General features: G+C 37.6%; 1 protein-coding gene across 1 annotated transcript; it reads right to left on the bottom strand.

Annotated features, from left to right (window-relative positions):
- Positions 1-5,369: 5,369 nt before the first annotated feature.
- On the bottom strand, positions 5,370-19,363 carry LOC145766286 (glycogenin-1-like). Its single transcript, XM_082577961.1, has 9 exons — positions 19,266-19,363; positions 17,754-17,886; positions 16,432-16,606; positions 15,756-15,918; positions 15,123-15,249; positions 14,663-14,766; positions 12,130-12,197; positions 11,657-11,866; positions 5,370-7,351 (listed from the first exon to the last, which is right to left on the bottom strand). The coding sequence occupies exons 1-9, from the start codon at positions 19,282-19,284 to the stop codon at positions 6,896-6,898; spliced, it is 1,455 nt and encodes a 484-aa protein (XP_082434087.1). The 5' UTR covers positions 19,285-19,363; the 3' UTR covers positions 5,370-6,895.
- Between the last annotated feature and the right edge of the window lie 2,602 nt (positions 19,364-21,965).

The following is a 21,965-nucleotide window of genomic DNA, read 5'->3' as shown; positions in this document are numbered from 1 at the left end:
AATGCAACATTGCAACTTACTATTAACTGGAAAAAGTTCAACATTTATTTGTTATTTAGTGCACCCAGGCATTTTTCTCAAGATTGCAGAAACTATTGGTTATAGGTTCCTAAAACGAAACTTTACAGCCAGTTATTGGCTAATGTTTACAGTAAGAAAGTAAACGACTGATAGACCAGGAGAAAGTTTTATATTTATAAAGGGTAACCCAAGCGACATCCAATGCTGTTTACCTTCTTTTTGACTTTCCTGGATGAGATCAGATTCCACGCAGAGACATCTAAAGATGCTTTATACCTTTACCTTCAAACCACACCACTTTATAAGAACCTCCTTCTTCTTTCCAGCCATACTCTAGCAGCAACGTTGCTGCTTGTTCACTTCTAGTTGAAGATAACCACCATCTTGTGATGAGATGTGTGCGCCTTGTCTTCTGGAGAAGTACTCGTAAACAAAGTGGTAGAGTACTACTATCTACAGTAGCTTCTGGTATGCATGATATCCTTTCATTTTCTTTTTTGGGTTTGTAGCCGTCTAAAAACATTTGTAAACGGACTTCGTTGACATAATTAATTTTCTTGTTTTTGTACATGTTACACACAAAGTTCTCTATGGCGATGATAGTGTCTTCACTAATTTCTTTGTCGTGTCCGAGTTGGCTAAAAGCTGCCTGCGCTTCGTGGTTTCCTTGGAGTAATTTCAGCGGCCGCACTTTCCCTTTCCTGCTAAATGACGAGGTGTAATCAGAATCTGTAAAGGCATGATATGCAGGTAAACACTTGCAAATCGTCACTCCAAGTGCGGTAGGCCTATGCAGCTGGTTGATGTTGATGTACCGCTGCGTGTTATTGCTTTGCAAGCCAGCTTCTATCCATATCTTTAATGAAGGATCAAAAGTTCCATAGCAACCTAAGCCAATTACAAGACAGTCAGTGTCAGACGTGCGGATAACCACATTGCTTGGGGCTGGTACATCGCAGACAGCTTGCTTTATCTCTGTATATAACAGGAGAATTGTATGAATCTGAAGAATAAGATGAAGAAAGTGAAAGCGACAGCAGTGACAATGAAGAATAAAGAAACGACCGTTTACATTTACACGAACAATCTCTGTTTATGAATGAACAGTTACGATAACTGATTGGAGACATGAAGCAAATGGCATTAAACAAAAATTTACTGCATTGGGTTTATTAGGTTATTTATTGTAGCAGCTGGAAAATGTTCATTACTGCCTAAATTAACGTTCCAAATGATTCATTTCGAAACGTTTTGATTTGGATAGTCAGTTGTTCGATTAAGTCCACATTTAGTGGTGGTATCAAGATCTTGGATCAATTTTCTGGCTACTGTAGCCTATATGCTTCTTGTGTACTTTCTGTTTTTGGTGTTACAAAGCCATGTATTGTCATGTCCTGTTGCCTTTTTTCGATTGACTTAATATGATTTATACAAAAACTTTTTGTAAAGTAGGCTATAGTTCCATTTCATGCATCATGGGACAGCTTGTGAATGTATTTCATCAAAACCTATATAAAAATATTTTTAAATTTAATCCATTCGTACTGTCCTGGCATAGCACTTTCGTTACACCAAGGTTGGTTCGAGAAAGGGATGAAGTAAATTAAACTATAGGAGGAGATTCACTTTTGGGTAGGTCTTTTATCACCTTTCCAACTGAGAGTATTGTTAGATTTGATATTTTGTGGTGCCCTAGAAGACTTCGTTTTGACCACGTTTGGTCCATGTACTCTATGGTGAAATAAACCCTCTGGGGGTCACTTTGATGACATCTTACATCACCTTTCCACCCGAAAATATTGTTAGATTTGATATTTTTGTGATGTCCTGACATAAGACTTCGTTTTGACCAAGTTTGGTCCATGTACTTTATTGGGTGAAATACACCTTCCGAGGGGGTCACATTAAGGAAAGTCACTTTGAAGTCATCTTACACCACCTTTCCACCCGAAAATATTGTTAGATTTGATATTTTTGTGATGTCCTGACATAAGACTTCATTTTGACCAAGTTTGGTCCATGTACCTTATGGGGTGGAATAAACCTTCCGAGGGGGTCACATTAAGGGAAGTCACTTTGAAGGCATCTTACATCACCTTTCCACCCGAAAATATTGTTAGATTTGATATTTTTGTGATGTCCTGACATAAGACTTCGTTTTGACCAACTTTGGTCCATGTACCTTATGGGGTGAAATTAACCCCCTGGGGGGTCACTTTGGGGGGAGTCTTACATCACCTTTCCACTCGAAAATATTGTTAGATTTGATATTTTTGTGATGTCCTGACATAGAACTTCGTTTTCACCAAGTTTGGTCCATGTACCTTATGGGGTGAAATTAACCCCCTTTTTGGGCTTTTTAGGGGGCTCTAGGGTCCAGATCCACCCGGTGCGGTCAATCTTCCATACTTTTTGTGAGTGACATGGTTGACCCCAGTAACTTCAAGGGGTCAAACCTTTTGTACCTTATGGGGTGAAATCTTCTGTCGTAGGCTCCCAGACTAATATACTTATAAAAGCCTTACATTTCATAGAAAATTACTAGACAAAAAAGTTTGAAAAGATACCGTATGTAAGAACTTACCTTTTTGTTAACTCTCTTTTGAAGCGTTTTCGTTGTCCTTTTGTCAAGAGGCCCAATTTGGTATAACGGTGCTTCTACTCTACGATAACGTTGGGAGAGGAGAAACCTCAATTGTTTTAGGAATGCGATTTAGAATAGTTAGCTTTTTTCCAGCTTCCTGAAAAATCAATTCCTTATGAGTGCTCTGTCTCTGTAAACGTGCAATTAATTATTTCAAATCATTAAGGTTTTGAAAAGTGTCTTCTAGTTGGTTATTGTAGCCTACGTGTATATACTGTTCATTCATGCAAGCTATATGTTAGTATTTTTAACAACTACCCTTCATCCATACGAAGATATACGAGTTGGTCTATGTTTTATGTCACTACCAAGCTTAATTAAAACCAGTCAGAGAAAAACTTGCAGTAATAAAGTACTTGAGTATCACCTTCAACAAAGTACAGAATGCAAGAACATATCGTAGTGTTGGTAAATCAGCAGTGGGAAGCTCCTTGGAGGGTCCAATGACAGAAGAGCTTTCCATGCTTCTTACTCTCTTTTTAGAACTTTTAGGCATGATTTAACAGTTAACAATGCTACCCACAACAAGGTCAGCTTTATAAACTAAAGATAATATGTGAAAAGATTAATGCATTTTTTGAAGAAAAAAAACATAGCCCACTTACAGTACGGTACACAGAACTAAGAATTTAAGTGCTGAAAACTTAGTTGTCTGAGCCTTCCGTAATACTATGAACTTGATTAGTGTCATTCTCAAAGCTACATATAAAAAATACAGAACCACAAACAGTAACTTCACCTGAATAAGCAGTTCTTATTCCAGAAGACCTGATAATTACAGACACTGCCTCTTAGGCCTACTTTACACAATTTGGAAAACCTAGCCTAAACTAACTTTGAACCGAAGCCTGAATGATTATTTAACAACCAAGCATAAAATCATAGCAAACATTTTGGCTGAACACAACTTCTTATCTGAATTTTGCAGCCTTATCTTCAGTAATAATCAGCAATTCAGCATCTCAAGGTATAAATCTCTCAGCAGCAGACAGCAATCGCTCGCGCGCGCGTGTGTGCGGCACACAACGCGTTTTCCCTAACTAGCCATTCAGAGCGCGCTATCTGGATCACGTGGATTGATGCGTTGTGATAGTATTGTTTGTGGAATCACCTTGCAAGAATTAGAAAATACTAACCTTAAAACGCTTACATGTTTACGGATACTGGATTTTATTGCATAAAACTTCACAAAAATACTCTACACAACAGTAGTCACCCTGTGTGATAATTCGATTTTGTCCATTCAAATTTCACATCGCCTTAATGTTTAGTGTTGGCTCTTAAAGATGATGGCCGCAAATTTTTTCAATGTAGGGAAAAAATTCATCATTTCAGCAAAGTTAATACTAGGGATTGTAGATCATAGGGATGCGAAACTTCATCCGCTTTTGGCTTATCCGCAACACTAGAAGGGTTACGTTTTTTTCTAATTTACAAAATATTTTACTTTTTATGGGTTATATAAGAAGAGTTAAGTTGGTTTTAAAGTAATTTAAGGTTTTTAGTAGAAAGCAAGCCTGCAGTAAAGCGTAAAAAAAATGTCAAATTGGCAATTGAGCCTTCTAATGTTGAAGGAACAACGGAGTTGCGCGTCCCGTAATGTACCGTCCCTAGTACGCCGACAACTCAGTAACGGATGTGGAAAAAAAGTTGGGGAAGGACCAGAGTTTTAACAAAGCAAAATTGATAAATTAAATGGACAACGCAAAACTAAATGTCCGAAAAAGTGAAGTGGAATAAGGTTGTGTAGGGGGGTGCCCCCTAGAAAAGTGTGGCAAATATAATCTTGTTTTAGTCAATTTCAATTAATGTTATTTTAATGGAGCACTAATGTTTTTTTTATGAAGATGCACAGTTTGTGTATAAACATAGGTCGATTTGTAGGCTATGTAACAAAATTATTTAAAATTGGATTTGTGTAGGTTTGGTTTAAAATTTAAGTCAGCCTACCATTTCAAATGAAAATTTATTCGCGACCGCAGAAGGATTTAGGCCTATATCATTAATTTCTTGAAAATTTGTATAACCTAATATTGTGTAGCCTTTCAGCAGGCTAGAACTTCAAAAATCTCTCTAAGGTGTCTTCATCTTCGTTTTACCTATAGGCCTAGGCCTAGTATTTTCACGGCACATTTCAGCAGTTTCCATTTAACACTGAAATTTATTTATTGAATTGTTAATTAACATTATTTTTTTAAGGACGCAAACAACTTATTACTCCTTCAATCCACTTCTGAAACTACGCAGGCTCAAAATAGCTGGTTAGATAAATAAAATGTGGTTGAGTGAACAAAGCAAAATTTTGCAAAATTGTAAAAAATATACATGTAAAATTGCAATCTGAAAAACGCTGCATGTAATTAACATGCGTGAGCCCCTAGCTAGAGCCTAGACAGAGGTGGGTCCTCAGCCAGGGGGTTGGTAAGCAGTAGGAATACGACCTTGAATGATATAAGTTATTGATTATTATTATCGAGCTTCTGTAGAAGCGTTTGTCTTTTTAACGGTCAAAAAAGCATTGAACAAGCTTAACTGAGTGGACCCCTTCGGCCGGGGGCGGCTTACCGGGCCCTGGTCGTCATATTAGGGGAAGGTGATTAAAAATTGCTCTGCCGTAACCCAAGTCCCAAGTGCAGTTATTTTTTATATTATTTATTGCATGAACAATAGCAGCAGCTTGAAGTTGCAAAAACAAAATAGCCTAAAGACGGATTGAAAAGCACACCGTAATATCTTGCTCTGTTCGTTTTTTTTTTAGCTATTCAAGATAATAAATACAGCAATCTAAAGGAAAAGTTTAAAGCTAAACATGACAACATTTCGAAACAGCTTTGTTTTACAAAAATTTTGATAAAATTTTTCGTAAAACTATTAATTCCAACAAGCCTAAAAATGTTGAAAAGAAATGCATAACTTTGGCACCAACATAATATCACATGTTAAAAAGATCATGAAATCAACTTTTGTTGAAACAATAAAACTTTTATACAATCTTGTAGGTAACAAAAAAAGCATACGTTTCTGGTTTTAAAACTAGCCTATATAGTAGGCCGGTTTAATATTTAATAAAAAACTAATGAGCACACAGATAGGCTAAATTCCGTTTTTGTTGTTACAACGCTTGTGTCACAATTCAAAGCTAAACATCATACTCGGAGGGGTCACCAAGTGTTTCAGAAAGTGGTTGACTATCGTCTCTCTATGATAAGAAAATATAGCTGACTGAAATTATTGCAAACTGTTCATAATAGTCTTTGTAGATCAGAAATAGGCTTACCGTAATTAAGGTGTTACTACATTATAACAAGCCAGAGGTGGATCCAAGGGATGGGCGATCGCCCTCCCCATAAAACGCAGAAAAATATCTGTATTTGCGGTGTTTTTGCAAGGTCGGGCAAATGTAGACTTAGCCTACACATCATTGTGTTTTGTTAAAATCGCCCTCCCCCCAAAAAAAGCTGCTTGCTGGATCTGCTCCTGTAACAAACAGGGTTGTTTAAAATATTTGTATCAAAAGATACGGTACGAAACAAAATTTTTCTATGAACGGGATTCATGTTGAAACAAAATAACTAGCCTATCTAAGAACCTTGGTTTGAGATTAGCCTACAGCCCTACAACAACAAAAATTTCGGTTAAAACGTCTAAACTTGAAAATATGTGTTTCGAACAGCTTAAGAAATACAGCCTATCCCAGACACCAAAGTGTTTGGAGAAAATCAGGGCCGATCCAGCAAGAAGCGTTAAGAGGGGGGGGGTGATTTCAACAGACCACAATGATGTGTAGGTCTACATTTACCTGGCAATGCAAATACACCATGGATAAAGTTACTTTTCTGTGTTTTAGGGGGGGTTGGATCCGCTTTAGAGAATAAATACACCAAAGTTTTAGTTGTTTGAAATAGCGAGCTAAGTTCCAAATATAATAAGCTCTATCGGCTGGTCTAACCAGCTAACATCATAGATGGGTCACCAGTTATCAAGACAATGAAATCTTAAAAAATAAACTTTGGAAATGCAATTCATGGTAGCCTACTGTAAAAACATATGCTGACAGTAGATTTATTTTTTGCAGAGGTGGATTAATTGTAACAAGATAAACGTAAGGGCACTTATTGGTTGAAGACTTATAGTAATTGCACCAATATTGTTTTAATTAAACTTTTGTATAATATTTCACTACGTGACAGTGTTGTTATAAAGTTAAACAAAAAAGTTGACAGTTTAGATTCAAGTAGCTTTTGACGATTTGTTTAAGCTTGGAACATCTACCATCTCCAGTGGTTCGCTTTTAGTGGCAATGGTTTCCTCAATCTTAGCTATTACATCTGCTGAAGTAACAGTCACTTTCGGAACATCCCCAGCTGGAGGAGGACTCACCACAACAGCTATTTTTTCATTTGTTAAGTCGTCTTTGTCATTGACTGCTTTTTTGACACTTTCGGTTGTGATTTTAGATTTCTCTTCATTGTTCTCTGTAATGTTTGAAATAGGAGGTTTGTTGTCCCCATTTAGAGTTTTATCAATTTTTTCTTGAATATTTTTGAAGCTATCCACGCCATGAATATCGGTACTTCCCCTCTGCCACAACTCGAAACGTATTAAGTCGGCAGTATTTTTCTCATCAGAAATTTCCTTTTCAGGAACAGTGATCTCTTCAATTACCGGCACCACATTTTCCTCACTCTGTAAAAAGTTTGTCGTCATATTTTGTCCAGTTGTTATGGCAGCACTGTGTAGGATATTTAACCAACTATTTACGCAAAGTACGAAAAAATGATTTGTGAGTGTAAAATTTAAGTCCAAAAAGTTGTTACAGCCTAATACCAAAAACTGCTTAAATTAGTTAATTTTATCAAAAAGTCGATGGAGAAAAGAATATAATAATAGAATAGACAATAAATCTAAATAATAAATCCCGCAACTTGCATAATCAATTAATCGGTTTGTCAAAACTTCTACGTGATTAGCCTAGTTCTTATTGCAAACGATAGTCTAGAATGGTATGGATGCAGGCTACAAATTCGTATTACATTAACAAATACAGTAGCCTATTCGATTTCTCTCTAGTCATGGCGACCTTTATAAAATACAGGCCATGACAACGTGCAGCTTAAAATTTAACTGAAGGCCGATCTGTTAGCAGCCAAAATCGATAGTATAAGTTAACAGTTTGAGTATTAGTTAATAAATATAGTCTTTGTGTATACTTTAAATTACTTTTATGTTATTGTTATCATTCAGATAACAGACTAGATTTTAGTAGTCTACTTGAGCCGGAAACCTAAAAAGCGTCTGGCAAAATTTATAGCCCAATTGGGAAAGATTTGTCATTTTTTTTAACGTAGATTAAGAGTTTTGCATAGATTTGAGATTCAGTGATCACACTTTGGCAATCTAAAATATCAAAACTATCATTTCAAGGGAATACTGGAACGCTTGAGTGTTTATCAGGACAATTCGTTACTAGCACTAGTTGAACAACTAGAGCTAGAAACGATTTCAATGGAGTATAAAGTAAATTTAGCTTAGAGTTTAAAATCGAAATTACATCGGCCTTCAGTCAGGCATCCAGTTCTAATCCAGTTCGCACGTTGTCAAGGCCTGTGTTTGATGTTTATAGACCGTCATGTTTCCAGTTTAGCAATTAATTGTCACGAGGAAGAGGTGCATATAGGGGAGTAAGATTCGCATGCATGCCAGAAAAAAATGAGCATCGATGTAAACACATGCCATTATTTACACCAAGTAACCAGCGGCTTTGTTTTTTCGCACAGGCCTCGGGCTAATTTACTGTACTGCAAGAAAACGTTAGATAAAGCCGAAGAAAAAGTTCGCTCTACTTCATGCAAAAACATAAACCGAAGAAGAAAGCAGTTGTCACCCCAAGACTATCAGTTAATTAGCTTACCTACCCACGGCTAGTAGGTTTATAAGCTTAAAGGGCGGGGAAACCCAAATTAACTTTTTGCGAGTTTTTTGTTTTAGCGTGATGTCATTGTGTACAATATGCGTTTAGCAAAAAAAAAATCCAAATTTTGTTGCCCTCGTCTCGCTAAGGCCGCTTTTGTTTGATACCCGTTTGCAAGGTCTCGCGCGCATCAAGCTGTGATGCTGTTCGCTGTGACGTCACAAGGTACATATAGTTGTGGCCAAAAGGTTAAGACCAGACTTGATTTATGACCATTTTTGCATTGCTTCAAAATACTGCATCATATATTGTTTCAGTTGCATCATCTTTATGCATCATCTTATATCTGATGCAGTATTTTGAAGTAATGCAAAAATCGTCATAAATCAAGTCTGGTCTTAAACTTTTGGCCACAACTATATGTACCTTGTGACGTCACAGCGAACAGCATCACAGCTTGATGCGCAACGAGACCTCGCAAACGGGTATCAAACGAAAGCGGCCTTAGCGAGACGAGGGCAACAAAATTTGGATTTTTTTATTGCTAAAACGCATGTTGTACACAATGACATCACGCTAAAACAAAAAACTCGCAAAGTTAATTTGGGTTTCCCCGCCCTTTAATAGAAGATTAAACAAGCTTTGCCTCTACAGACTCCGTACACTAATGGCCAGATGCCGATCCATTGCAAAAAAAATATAGTGGAAATCAACCAAAATGTTTTATAATTTAGGTTACCGGTTAAAACTTCAATGTTTAAATTTACAATATATATATATTTTTTTTTACAATAGCATATTGCCATTCAACTTGCAAATAAGTTGGTTTTGGTTGGTCCACAGGCTAGTATGTGGTAATAGCTTTGAACATGCTGTTTACCAGATACGCTGCCTCAGCCCTCAAAATAATCTTTTTGTCTCATATCAGCTTTCTAGAGAATTCGAATGTTACTTGCTGCGTAAATATTTAAATACTTTGATATCTTAAGTTATAAGTAGCCTACTCAGTGCTTTTGACATTTATAGCAATAGCATGTCACTCAAAACATGTCAGTTTAAAACAGCTCGAAAGCACGCTACCATGTCTTCACAAGACAAATAACTTTGCGGCTGCTTCTATCTGGCCGTGACACTGCATCTGCAATTAATTACCTTACACCTAACAAGTCAATTATTTTTTTATATTGATTTGCAACAACTGCAAACAGTGACGTAAGTCATGACTCCCCCTTCGGTATTTATCTTACGGAGGAGCCAATGTTAGATTTATGCCTTTTAGCTAACGACAGCTAGACAACTTAATTTGCTAAGCGAACTGTTAGGCTTACAACTTTCTGAATAATTGCCAAGTAAGGCCATGTGTTGGTTGGCATGGATGCCAAGAAAGGAAATGTGTTTGGTTGGCATGGATGCAAAATGTGAATGATTGCTCTCGAGTGCATGCGCGTATGCTACAATGGCTGTTAGATGTTCATGCACTAATTTGATGACAGGGCCAAAGTAACTTTCTTGGCAGCACGTAGTCACTTTCGAAACGTGAGCCTCAACAGGCTTATCCATTGAAACCATGCAAGATTTTTCCGAATAAGAACCTCCATTACTCACAATCTGTTCAAATCGAACCAACTCGAGCGTGAAAAGGGCCATATGCCGAAAAATGCATAATTCCCGGTTTCCGTTGAAACGGTATGGTACTTTTCGAATGCTCAACAGCCGCAATAAAATTGTGCTTCACAAACTTGTTCAGTTTCGTGATGTTTAATCTTCAGCCACTTCAAAGCAACGTGTCGTCTAGTTCATAATTAGTGTTTCAAAAATGAACTGGCTATCGACGAGCCCCATCGCTCATAGCCAAGACAAATCGAGATACCCAGTGTGCAGGGCACGAAGTTGGCGCAGCTGCAACTTCCTCGTGTGAGTAAGAAATCGACTCGGGATGAATTGCCTGACGAAATTTGATATTTGACATTAAGACTAAATAGTTTTTTTTTAAAGCTTGGCTGTGACCGGTAAAAAAAAATTCAGGCGGCTTCTTTGTTTTACAACGTCAACTTTTTTTGCAGAAGCTGCTGGAAAAACTGAATGTTTTAGTTCCTTAGTTCAGAAGAAAAAACTCATTCACCAATATTGGTAACCAGCATCGAAATCAGTATTAACTATTGTCTATTGTTAACATTACGCGAAAATGAGTTACAAGTTCTACGTGAAAATGGAGTGAGTTCTTGAAAGATGATGAAAGTTTGGTTTTGCAAGCATGTAAAACACAGCTCTCAAGCGAACAGCCAGTATAGAAAATCTAGGAGTTGCACCATAACTACTAGAAGCTTGCAAATCAAAATACATAGTTAGGTATGACGCAGACAGCAAATCAATCGTTTGCAAACGTTGAAATAATGTAAAAAAAAAACGACTAATTTGCTGTCTAGAGAGACACGCCGAAGTGGCAGCCCAGACGTTACATTGATATAGAAGTTACAAAAATTGCCAAATGTTTCATTTTAAATATGTAATAAATGAATTTTTGAGGCCTAAATGCGACATTGGTAATCATAGTAATGTCAGATAAGACCAACCCAAGGAAATTACCAGTAACATTTGATATAAGGTAGTTTTCTTGTATCATAATAATGTATTACTTAATAGAAAAAAGTTTAATGCCTTTTCTTGCATTTTATAACAAGTAATTCCGCATTCAGATCTGGCGTAACTTCCAGACCGCTTTACGCCAATGATGTCGCGGGCAGGAAAATGCTCCCAGAAGTTAGTCACCTTCGGACGGAAGCGATTCCTGGGCCACTACAACAAATTTCACATGCTTTTCATCAAGCTGCGCAAAACATGCATTGCCATGCAACGATTGAGCATGCACGGGGTCGTACAATGATTGTATTAGAAAATTAAGCAAAAACCACAATAGAAATACAGCACACCAGCAAGCAAAGCAACCAAGGCAACAGTTATGTTAGTTTTCAGTTGATTCACAGTTTTCCAACGTTAAATCTACGTGAAAGCCGGTTAGTGTTGGTCCAGCACAAATTAGTTATATGAAACGATGCATATGCAGCTCATTGCTTTTTCACCGGAGGTTTTCGCAAAATTGAAGCCGGCGGTGAAGCTGAAGGTCTAGGAGGAGCAGGAGGAGACGGAGCAGGGTCCGGATGTTGAAGCAGAGAGTCCATCTTCGCTTGAAGGTTGTCAAACTTGTCTTCACCAGTGTAGTCCACTTGCGAAGTCTGCCACAACCACTGGTGATGCTTGGAACCCTCACGCAAGGCGGTATGCAAGTCCCCCTGTGGGAACATGGGATGAAGATGTCTAATGATGTCATATTGCTAATGAGGTCACGCGGTGATAATGACGTCATAAAACCATCGTCGTCACAGCAAAACATCCTCATTACATATGACCACCACTGTCATGCAGCACTACACCTACACGCCAAAGCAGTTTTTAGGCTCGCAAAATCCGTTCCATTCAAAGTATGTTTTCCTTGACGTTAAAATGATGTAAAAATGATAAGATTTTGAAAGCTGGATGAAACTATCAAACTTACGTTGAAACAATCTTCGCATTCCCAATACATTCTCCACCAGGTTTTGATGAAAGACTCCTCGTGCAAAGCTGACAAGTACAATAAGAAAATTAACAAAAGAAACGTTGAATTAAGGTGCCACATGGTTAAAAATGCGACAGTGACGACTTCACATTAAAGCAAGGCTTGCCAAACTTTTTAGCTCACGACCCCTTTTAAACCTCTAAAATTTTTGGCAACCTCTCACTGTTAAAATGATGAACAGTACGAAATATACATAAATTTGTGATATTATTGAAAAACTAAATTGGAACAAAAGCTAAAAACAAGCAACTCTAAACCTACCACTTTACACGTAGTTTGCTGGAAACAAAACATAAAGCAAACACAATTAGGCTACTCATTGTGATGAGTGCGACTGCTTTCTGCTACAAAGCAAGTTCACCGGGGCGCAATGTTTGTTAATGCTGATCCAGGCCTCGAAATATCCGGCGGTCATGACCTCCGGAATGACCTCGAATGTCTGCCGAAGCCGACTCATTGGTCGGTCATAAATGACCGCCGCAAAACTCTTACAAAAATAAAGCTAATGCAGCAAAATTGTTTGTTTAACGCGAACAAATACGGAGCTGAAACAATAATAGTACAGGCAATTGCTTTAAAGATCACATTAGAGTGGCGTGGTTAACGAGCTGATGGCAAAAGTAGCCATTTTTACATCATTTTACCAATGAGGATTATTACGTTACGTTGACCGTTTGTTAAAAAGAAACGTCACAGAGAAGCAAGTCAAGTGCGTCACTCTTGATCAAGTTAATAAGTTTCACAGTATCTTGTACAGAAGTGTTAATATGCATTACTTTGTACAAAATGGGTATATTCTCTGCTACCTTCAGTTTGAGAAGCCCTGCATTAAAGGGCAAGGTTGCCAGACGTTCGAAAAAACTTTGGTGCAAATGGAACGAAACCAAACGAAAAAAAATCGTGACTGTCAAAATTTTTCCAGCGACTGCTGAAATTTTCTCACGACTCCGAAACAAAACTAGCTCAATTCCGCGGGAAAACCGCGGAAACAGGTAACTCTGCTAAAGGAAAAAATGTGCTTACAGCTGTTCAAAATATTTAGAAGTTTAAGTTCTACTTTTCAATTAACTTATGAATAATTGGGTTAAGCTAAATCGCGTTAATTCAACGCGGCATTTGAATATTTACAACAACTCATACAAATTAACGTCCGTAGACGCCAAATCAATGTGAAAAAGGCTGATATGCAGACTGGGTCACAGTCGTTGACGCATGCGAAAGTGCAGGAAAGCGATTAATGTGTTGGGGACTTCATTAGTCTTTGGTTACATTCACCGAAGCAGAGTAAAGAGCAATCTGTTTGCAATCGATTCAACATTCCTTGCCGTTGAATCGATATGAAACAAACCACAGCGGGTCTTGGAAGCGCACCATTGGCGGAACTTTATGTATTAACTACTCGATCATGTTTTATCAAAAGAGGAAACTGCTACTGCTTGTACTTTCCTTAGTCAAGGAAATCCTTTCAGAAAAAATCCGAAACTTCTGGTTTGACTATGACTATCACGTAGTGCAGGCAACGCGGGACAGCATTGCATTAACGATAATTCAATTTAAGAGAAGGTCAAAAGATTGGAGGCATTCGACATTGAAGCAGAAATAGAAAACACAAGATTGTAAAACGAACGTCAAAACCGCAGAAACTGTTTGATTGACAAGGCCAACCGTTTTAAGTGCGACAGCGGTTACGACAATGTCCTTTATACCTTTTTCAAATGTTAAATCAACGTCAAATATCTTCACGTTTAAATTAAAGATCACAATCTTATGAAAAAACTCTTCATGCAAGCACGAACTCTACACTAAATGTTTTGCCTTTCTTGCGATATCTGACGTTGAATCAAAGAACAGAAGCGTCATGTTATTTTGCAGTAATGCCGGTGTAACAGAACCACTTCACAGGCAATGGACGGGTCTGGTTTTAGGAAGATTAGGTAGTTGGGAACATCCCAGACAGCAAATCAACCACGTTTTACTTTGATTGAACGTCTGCAAACGTGGAATCAATGGTTGCTGTCTGGGATGGCACTGATTGGCCAAGGCATATATCGAAAAAAAAACTGATTTGAGTCCGATTCGGTGAGTTCCTAACCTCTAACCCTAAAACGGCAATGATAATTAGGCTACGGTACCCGATAATTTAAAAAAAAATTGAAAAAATCACCTAACAGGGACCGGACTCACCGAATCGGACTCACCGAAACGGGCCATTCCGAAGCAGGCAATCCATTCTCTTTGTGCAAGCAAAGATGGCTTTGAGTCTTGCATCAAAAATACACGATTGGCATCAGAAAAGTGGCATCCTTAGACTTACGCTCCCAAAGCCTAACTTTTGAAGCTGTGCCGCTTTCCATAAATTACTTGCAAATGTTTTTTTCTGGTTTTCATACCAAGCCTTACCATCATTGCTAAAAATTCGTCAGCTTCCGCATTGGAATGTCATGACGAGGTTCAACGAACAGTTAGTTACCTTCGCCATCGGCTTGATACAAAACATCGGTCTGACGATCGTACTTGTGATGCCATGGCTTCAAGGTGCCAATGAAATGAACAACCTTCGTATCCTTGCCAAACCTGTTCAAGAACAACCAAACAGGAGACTGTGTTGAACATCGCTATTGTACTGGTGACCAAACGTTTCAAAATTGTTAAATCAACGCATGGTTGCTAATCTAAGCCTGGCCTTTAAAAGCCATCAAATCAGTCCTATCACTGGCTGTCTATCAGTCTTATCTACAAGTTCCTCTAAACATGTTAAATCAACGCAAAAAAGCCCGATTTTCTGACTGGGTGTGAACTTGAAGCATAGTCAAAAGGTTCAGTGAAAGATAAAATCCAACTTTTAAAATCTTGCATCAATGCATCGTGCCAAAAAGCAATTTTAAACGCAAAATCATAACTCTTTTTGATTGCAACATTACCCAACATACCTTGCAAACGCAGGATAATACGTGTACGTGGCAGTACTGTGCATATTGTAGAGAAAAGACAGATGCTTGTGAATATCGCTGGTAGCCCAAGAACTGAAGTAAGTATTCAGGAGGCCTTGGTCGCCGCCTGGAAATTAAGTCTTTCAAGTAAAAATTATAATATAATAATTGTATCGGCCTGTCGGCTGCATAGCAGAGTGGTGAGAGCCCTGATACGCACTCGAAAGACACCGGGTTGACACCGCTCAAAAGCATACGACTAAGCCTTTGGCAAGACACTTTTAAAGGCATGTCTGAAGGGGACACGAAGATGGGCTTCCTTGCCTTTCCGTTTACTTGATCTAAATCTTTAACCGCTCACGTAACTCTAAATACTACAAAAAATGCATTGGTCACGCTGATGTGCAACCGTGGTCAGTCAGCAAATCAGTCCTTCACATTGACATAGCGTCTGAAGACGTTGAACAATGGAAAAGGCTGATTTGCTGGCTTGCTTGTATTGAGTGCATGACGCAAATGTAACAGAAGGCAAAGCAGTGTGTAGGACACCATTTTCTTTGCAATGATGCTTTGCGCAAATTTGGAACAAAGGATGAATTCTTAAGCAACTCAAACTTTTAAATTAACACCTACCGTCAAAACTCCCTTCTGTTGCCGCTAAGTTAACTAACGATAAAAAAGTGTCTCTCGACGGTCGAAACACAAAAACTCCTGAATTGAAAATGTCTGGCCATCCGGCATCAGGAGCTGCTGAAAGCTCTTCTTTGTCAAACAACTCATCGATGTTCGTGAGAGCCTGTTAATCAAAAGGAGCCAGGTACTAAGTCATCAACAAAGCGACAGAAAGCGAACACTTAACTCTCTGCAAACATACACAGTAACATTCCATTGCATGACAGGCGCGCTTGGAGCAGTGCTGCACAGCTGTTTGGATGCAATAAGATTTGAACTTTTCAAAGTAGTTTGTATTCGTTGAATAATGAACCTTCCTCTTGAAGTCTGGCATGCATGGCTGCCCTCACAAACATAGATAACAGCTTTCTATGAACAGGAGTTGATAATACCAAAAACAAGGGGTCGTTCAGTGAAGAAAAGTTGAAGTAACAACCTGATTATAAGGTAGTCTACTGTATATTTTGTTAACTTCACTGCTTTCTTGCATCACTTAATGAAATGTTTGATTAGTTTGAGATGAAAATTGGTAGGCTTAATTGGTCAAAACAAATTGATGCATACGCTTTGAAGAATCACTTTACTTTTTGTGGCCTGTGTTTGCTAATAACAACAATTAAAAGGTAAAAACACATACTAAGGTGTCTGCATCCATGAAAACACATTTCTCATAATCCGTAAGATTCCAGCAATGCAGTTTGGTGAACGTAACTCCAAGTTCTGGCCTCTTTAGCATGGCTAAATGTGCTTCATCTTTGCTGTCCAAAATATCCACACACACTACTTGATCAAACACAGCTGTAAGAGTGGCCCTGGCAAACAATACACAAAAGGTACGTAAATCATCTGCAGATTTTCTATGAAGTTTTATGTAGGATTCAATTTACAAATAATTCAGGTTTTCCGAATATTAGGATTTGACATTAATATGTGTAAACAGAAATTTATGTTGGCAAATATTAATGAGTTAACATCCATTTGTTTAGATATAATATTGATTTTCTACGAAGTTAAAGAGCCATTCATTTTTACAAATATATAATCATGATTCTTAAAGGGATACTAAAGGAAAAACCTGACTTGGCGATTGTACACGTTCTTTGTGTTTACTGTTGTTGTGATTTTCAATAAAATTTTGCCCCATTGCGGTCAGCATTCCGCACGTGCTTTTGTCAGAGCTTTCAAAACGGGAATGAGCGTGAGCAGCGAAGCGTGCAATTGTACAGTCTACGTCACTATAGACTAGAAATCAGCTGATCGAGCAATAGTTGCTACTGCGGGCGATTTAACTGTAGGCTATGTATGTATGAAGCCTACATCAAAACATCACATTTTAATATCAAAACATCAGACTGTTTGCTCAAAACACCAGATCTGATGTTAAATCAGATGTGGTAACGTGGCTTTTGTTATTGCTGTCGATAGTGACATATTCTCGAGCAGTGTTTCCACTTTTTGGTCATTTTGAAAAAATTAAAAATAAATGAAACATTGGACTTTGGGCCTTGCCAGAGCCATTGAAAACAAATTGTTTTCGGTAAATTTTTTTGAAATGTATTCTTGAATGTTCAGTTTACACATTTAATGCTTAATTCCCGTTTGAAAATTTCATTTAGTATGCCTTTAAAGCATTTGAACAATCAACATTACTAAAAGAAATGAGAAACAAGAACCAGGTCCATAAAATGTACAATTGTACATAGCATCGAAATGAATCCATGCAAAGTGAGGATTAACCATAACGGTTAGGCTTGTTTTATTGAAGATACATTTTTACCAACCAAATCTACACCCACACCGTTCTTATTGGATTTTTCCAAATATGCTTGGCAAAACACCTTTTAAAGTTTATAATGTCAAAATCATGTACTTGAGTGCAAACAAACAGCAAAGGTTCCTATTGTAAATCATCAATACAGCAATTTGTTTCATCAATCATTGTGAAAAAACTGTAAATACCTAGCATCATTAGAAACCATAGGAGAAATTAACACAACAAGTTCACGAGTGGTTCCATGAAGTCGAAGTGAATGACCAAGCACTCGAGCTCCTTTGGTATAAACATCATCCAGGGCTAATGTAACAAATGCCTCTGAAAATATGGCAGTGTTAAAAGTCAAAGATTATTAGAACAAATAATTGCATAAACATAAAAAGTAAAAAATGTGTATGCTTGTGGTACAACAAAGTAAACTGTCTACGAAAGCTTTGTAATTACCTAGATCAGAAATTTCAAGCACACTCCAGCTGCCAAAACAGTCACTTTTTACATTGATCAAATGTTAAACCAATGTAAAAGGCAACTGGTTTGCTGGCACAGGTAGTGCCTTGATTTAATTGTGCCATGTAGAAGTGGGCTACTTTTGTAGCATGCATAATAACATTCTTCCAGAATTCCTGAAGCATTGTGGCCCTCAAAGTTTGTCTTGGTTGAAATTGAAAAGCTTCAATTCTGCATGCCTGGTGCTCTCAAGGCTATACCTAAAATCTGGTGAAGAGTAACTATATTGGCAAAACCAACAAGTCACTGACAATCTCAAAAGCTGTTGTCCAATATTACCACTCTGCATTTCAAATAAATTCCTGAAACAGGTACCACTAAAGAGATTCAAACCAGTTAACCTTCAACTGTCAAAAGAACAAGCTGGATTCCCAAGCAAATGCTGTACTACTATAGTGTTCATTGTTCAAGCTGACAAGAGAATGTTAAAGCTTCAACAAGGGCAACAAAGCAGAAGTACACTTGCTGGACAACACTTTTGCTCTCAAGGTACTGAAGTACAGTCCCCAGTATTAACTCAGAAAAAAAGTACATAGCTGTAACACCATCTACCTTTAGAGGCAGTACCATGGTACGTTTCATTGACTGGTAGCAAATGGGGGAGTACCACTCTTTTGCATATTGTAATGAAAGCAACAGTACATTACTTAGCAGCAGATATTCACGTCGGCTGGTATGAGTTAAAAAACGTTATTACTATAGCAGTAGCAGAGACATTGAAATGCTTAGTGGTATTAGAACACAATATGTTGCACCTGACAATTGAATTAAACTAGTTTAAAATTTTAACTTCAAGATCAAGCGGCGCTGCTTCGACACTCGGGGTGTGCGCTTGAGCAACGCACGTTAAGGACTGCTCTCCATTCAGCAGCATCTAATAGATGGAATAATTCCCCAGTAACAACACTTCAACAATCGGAAACTTCACTCAGTCAATCTCGGTGACCGGCCTGTGTCAGTGATTCAAACCCTAGTAATTCAAATTCAAAGCAAAGGCCTACAAGTATGTATGCAAAACTGCTAGGATTAAGCTCTGCAAGAAGCTTTCCCAATTTTTAGTCCTGGATAAAGATTCAATTAACCAATCAAATAAAAATGATAACATGAACTAAGATGAAAAATTAGGTTATTTCATAAAGTAGCCTACGCTAACTAATTTTTTTTTTTTGCAAGCATTAAACAAAACATACCTCGCTGGTTTGGAGACATTGTAGATGCAGCGTAATTGTAAACAATTGAGAAACAAATGGTAAATTTTTCAACAAAAGAATAACCAGACAGTCTAAAACATTCTGTGACAAGAACACAAAATACTTGCTACTCCATTACTTTTATTTTGGTCATTGACAACACTTTTGAAAAAATGTCCCAAACAACTTGAAGTTTGGTCAGAATTGTCAAAAAGTTACAGAGATGTACATATACGCCGCAAATTCTACGCCGCAGACTTGCGGCGTAGACTTTTTGTTTACGCTAACGCTTGCGGCCACATTTTTTTTGGATAGTTCGCGCTTGAGGCTGTGCTGTAAAGTTTTCGCGGTTTTTTAGCGCATAGCGTCAACGCATACTTTTTAATGTATTTTTTCGGCTACAACACGCCAATACCTTCCAGCGCTGCAGTTGAAAGAATGTTTTCAATGGGCAAAGACATATTGGAACCAAAACACAGCAAAATATCAGATAAACACTTTCAGATGCTTGTGTTTCTTTGTGGAAATTCAAAATAAAACTTGTTTGTTTCGAGTGGTTTATACCGTGTGAATGTTTTGGCTAGTGTATACGCTGACGCCGCCAACTTTTTTTACAAGTTACGTTGACGCATACAGCGTATGGTTTTTCAAACGTTTGCGTTTACGCTGACGGCGTCAATATTTTTTTGTATGCACGTACAATCGTACATCACTGAAAGAATATACACACGCATAAATCAATTTTAGTGATTGCAAAGAACACATTTTTTGTCATTTGGAAATAGAAGACATAGACTTATTGTTTAAATGTTGATTCAACATTTAAACAATAAGTCTATGTCTTCTATTTCCAAATATCCAAAAATGTTGAACCACTGTCTAACAGTATTACATGCGGTAAATGCAAATACAATAGTAGCACAGAAAGGAAATATGTTCATCACAAAAAAGTGACCAAATAAATACAAAATGGCCGAATCTTTTAAAGTAATTTCAGAAATATTATCAAAATTCTGAGTGAAAAAAAACAGTAGGCCTACTCCCTAAAATAATCAAGGCCTAAAGTCAAGATGCTCACAAATGGTGCATTTATTAGTTTGAGATTGTTCGTGGGGTTAATTGAGAAATCTCCCTCTCAAAGTCATAATGTACTTGATTCCTTTAGCAACAACACCAGCCTGATCACATCAAATAAAATATTATATACACATATTGGTAAAAAAAGCAAAGTGTCTTCACAAGTTATAATATATATGCCACACAACACATATGTAGTAACACTAAATAAAGAGATGTCACCTATTTTGTCCGCGAGTTAATCTCACGGAAAGATCGAGAGAAAAAATACAGCAGAACCAACGTCGCTGATTGAAGTTTTTGCAAACGTTTTACAGTTTTCCCTTGAAAAGATTGAGATAAAAAATACAGCAACGTCTCAGTCGCTGAAGGAATGATTTGATCTTTATCCTCATATCAAGAAAGATTCTTTGAGAGCTTAATCCTGGTAGTTTCACATACTTGTACACTGTACAGGCTTTGAACCACTGACACAGGCCCAGACACTGAGATTGACAGAGTTGAGTTTCCCATAGTTGTTCAAGCGTTGTCAAAGAATTACTCCATCCACTGGGTGCCACTGAATTGAGAGCATTCCTGCAATGTGTTGCTCAAGCACACACCTCGAGAGCCTAACGAGCACCACTTGATCTTGATTTGGGCGTGTAATCACTGAGTTAACAGGGCAGATGATGAGCTATCTTTGAAATTCGTTGTTCAAGCTCACACCTCGAGAATCGAACTAGCGCATTTCTTAATTTCAGGGCTTCTTTGTATACTAAGTCGGTCAGGCTATTTAGACTTTATATTGTTTGTGGCATATATTTACTAAAGTAGCAGGTAAAGCAGAACCGGGAGAAGCTACAGTATTGTCAGTAGAAGAACCTGCCTTTCCACCATCTGCTATATAAATAGCCTATCATGATAGCTGTACAGTGATCGCGACTTCAACACTGCTGTTCTAAAGTGTTGAGAACTATTTTTTATCTAGATTTTTTCAAAGAAAAATTAAAAAAATATTTGCGGAAACTTTGATTAACAATTTTGGCGCTGCTGTTTTTTTCTCTCGATTATTTCAGTGGACGAACTTAGAGGACAAAGAGTTCAGGGGACGAAATAGGTTGCACCCACACAAAAGCACACTTTATAGCATTTCAAACATCTATTATTTATAGTCAAGACAAGCAATTCTTTTTTAAAACTGATTATAAAATTTTAAATTGTGAAATATTAAAAGTGAAAGAGTATTAAAGTCACTTCGGCATTTTTCATCCTGTTACACAAGGTGCAAATTATTGGAAATAAAATATATTGAAAGAAAATTAAAATTAACCATCTGATGTGTCAGTGTCACTTTGAATGAGCTGAATACAAATACAAAAAACAAATTAATTTAATTTATGACAAGTTCCATTAACACAATTAACACATATTATATAAGGTAGCCTATAAAATTGTTGGTAGTTTACTTCCCTCAAACTCTTTAAACTGTAAAGATAAATAGATTTACAAGACAAAGAAGAGTTAGCCTACTTGAACATCGGGTCTGCTACTATTCGGTGAGTCCGATTCGGTGAGTTCCTAACCTCTAACCCTAACCCCTAACTTCTAACCCTAAAATGGCAATGATAATTAGGCTACGGT

The sequence above is a fragment of the Aplidium turbinatum genome, chromosome 3 (genome assembly GCF_918807975.1).
Source record: "Aplidium turbinatum chromosome 3, kaAplTurb1.1, whole genome shotgun sequence".
Classification (NCBI taxonomy): domain Eukaryota; kingdom Metazoa; phylum Chordata; class Ascidiacea; order Aplousobranchia; family Polyclinidae; genus Aplidium; species Aplidium turbinatum.
The sequence above is the reverse complement of the archived record's forward strand: the minus strand, read 5'-3'. Positions and strand labels throughout refer to the sequence as shown.

Coding starts and splice junctions, on each gene's coding strand:
- LOC145766286 (XM_082577961.1), bottom strand. Junction 16,607..17,753: donor ATGGTTTCTAATGATGCTAG/GTATTTACAGTT, acceptor ATTGTTTGCCAG/GGCCACTCTTACAGCTGTGT. Junction 14,767..15,122: donor TATTATCCTGCGTTTGCAAG/GTATGTTGGGTA, acceptor GTTCTTGAACAG/GTTTGGCAAGGATACGAAGG.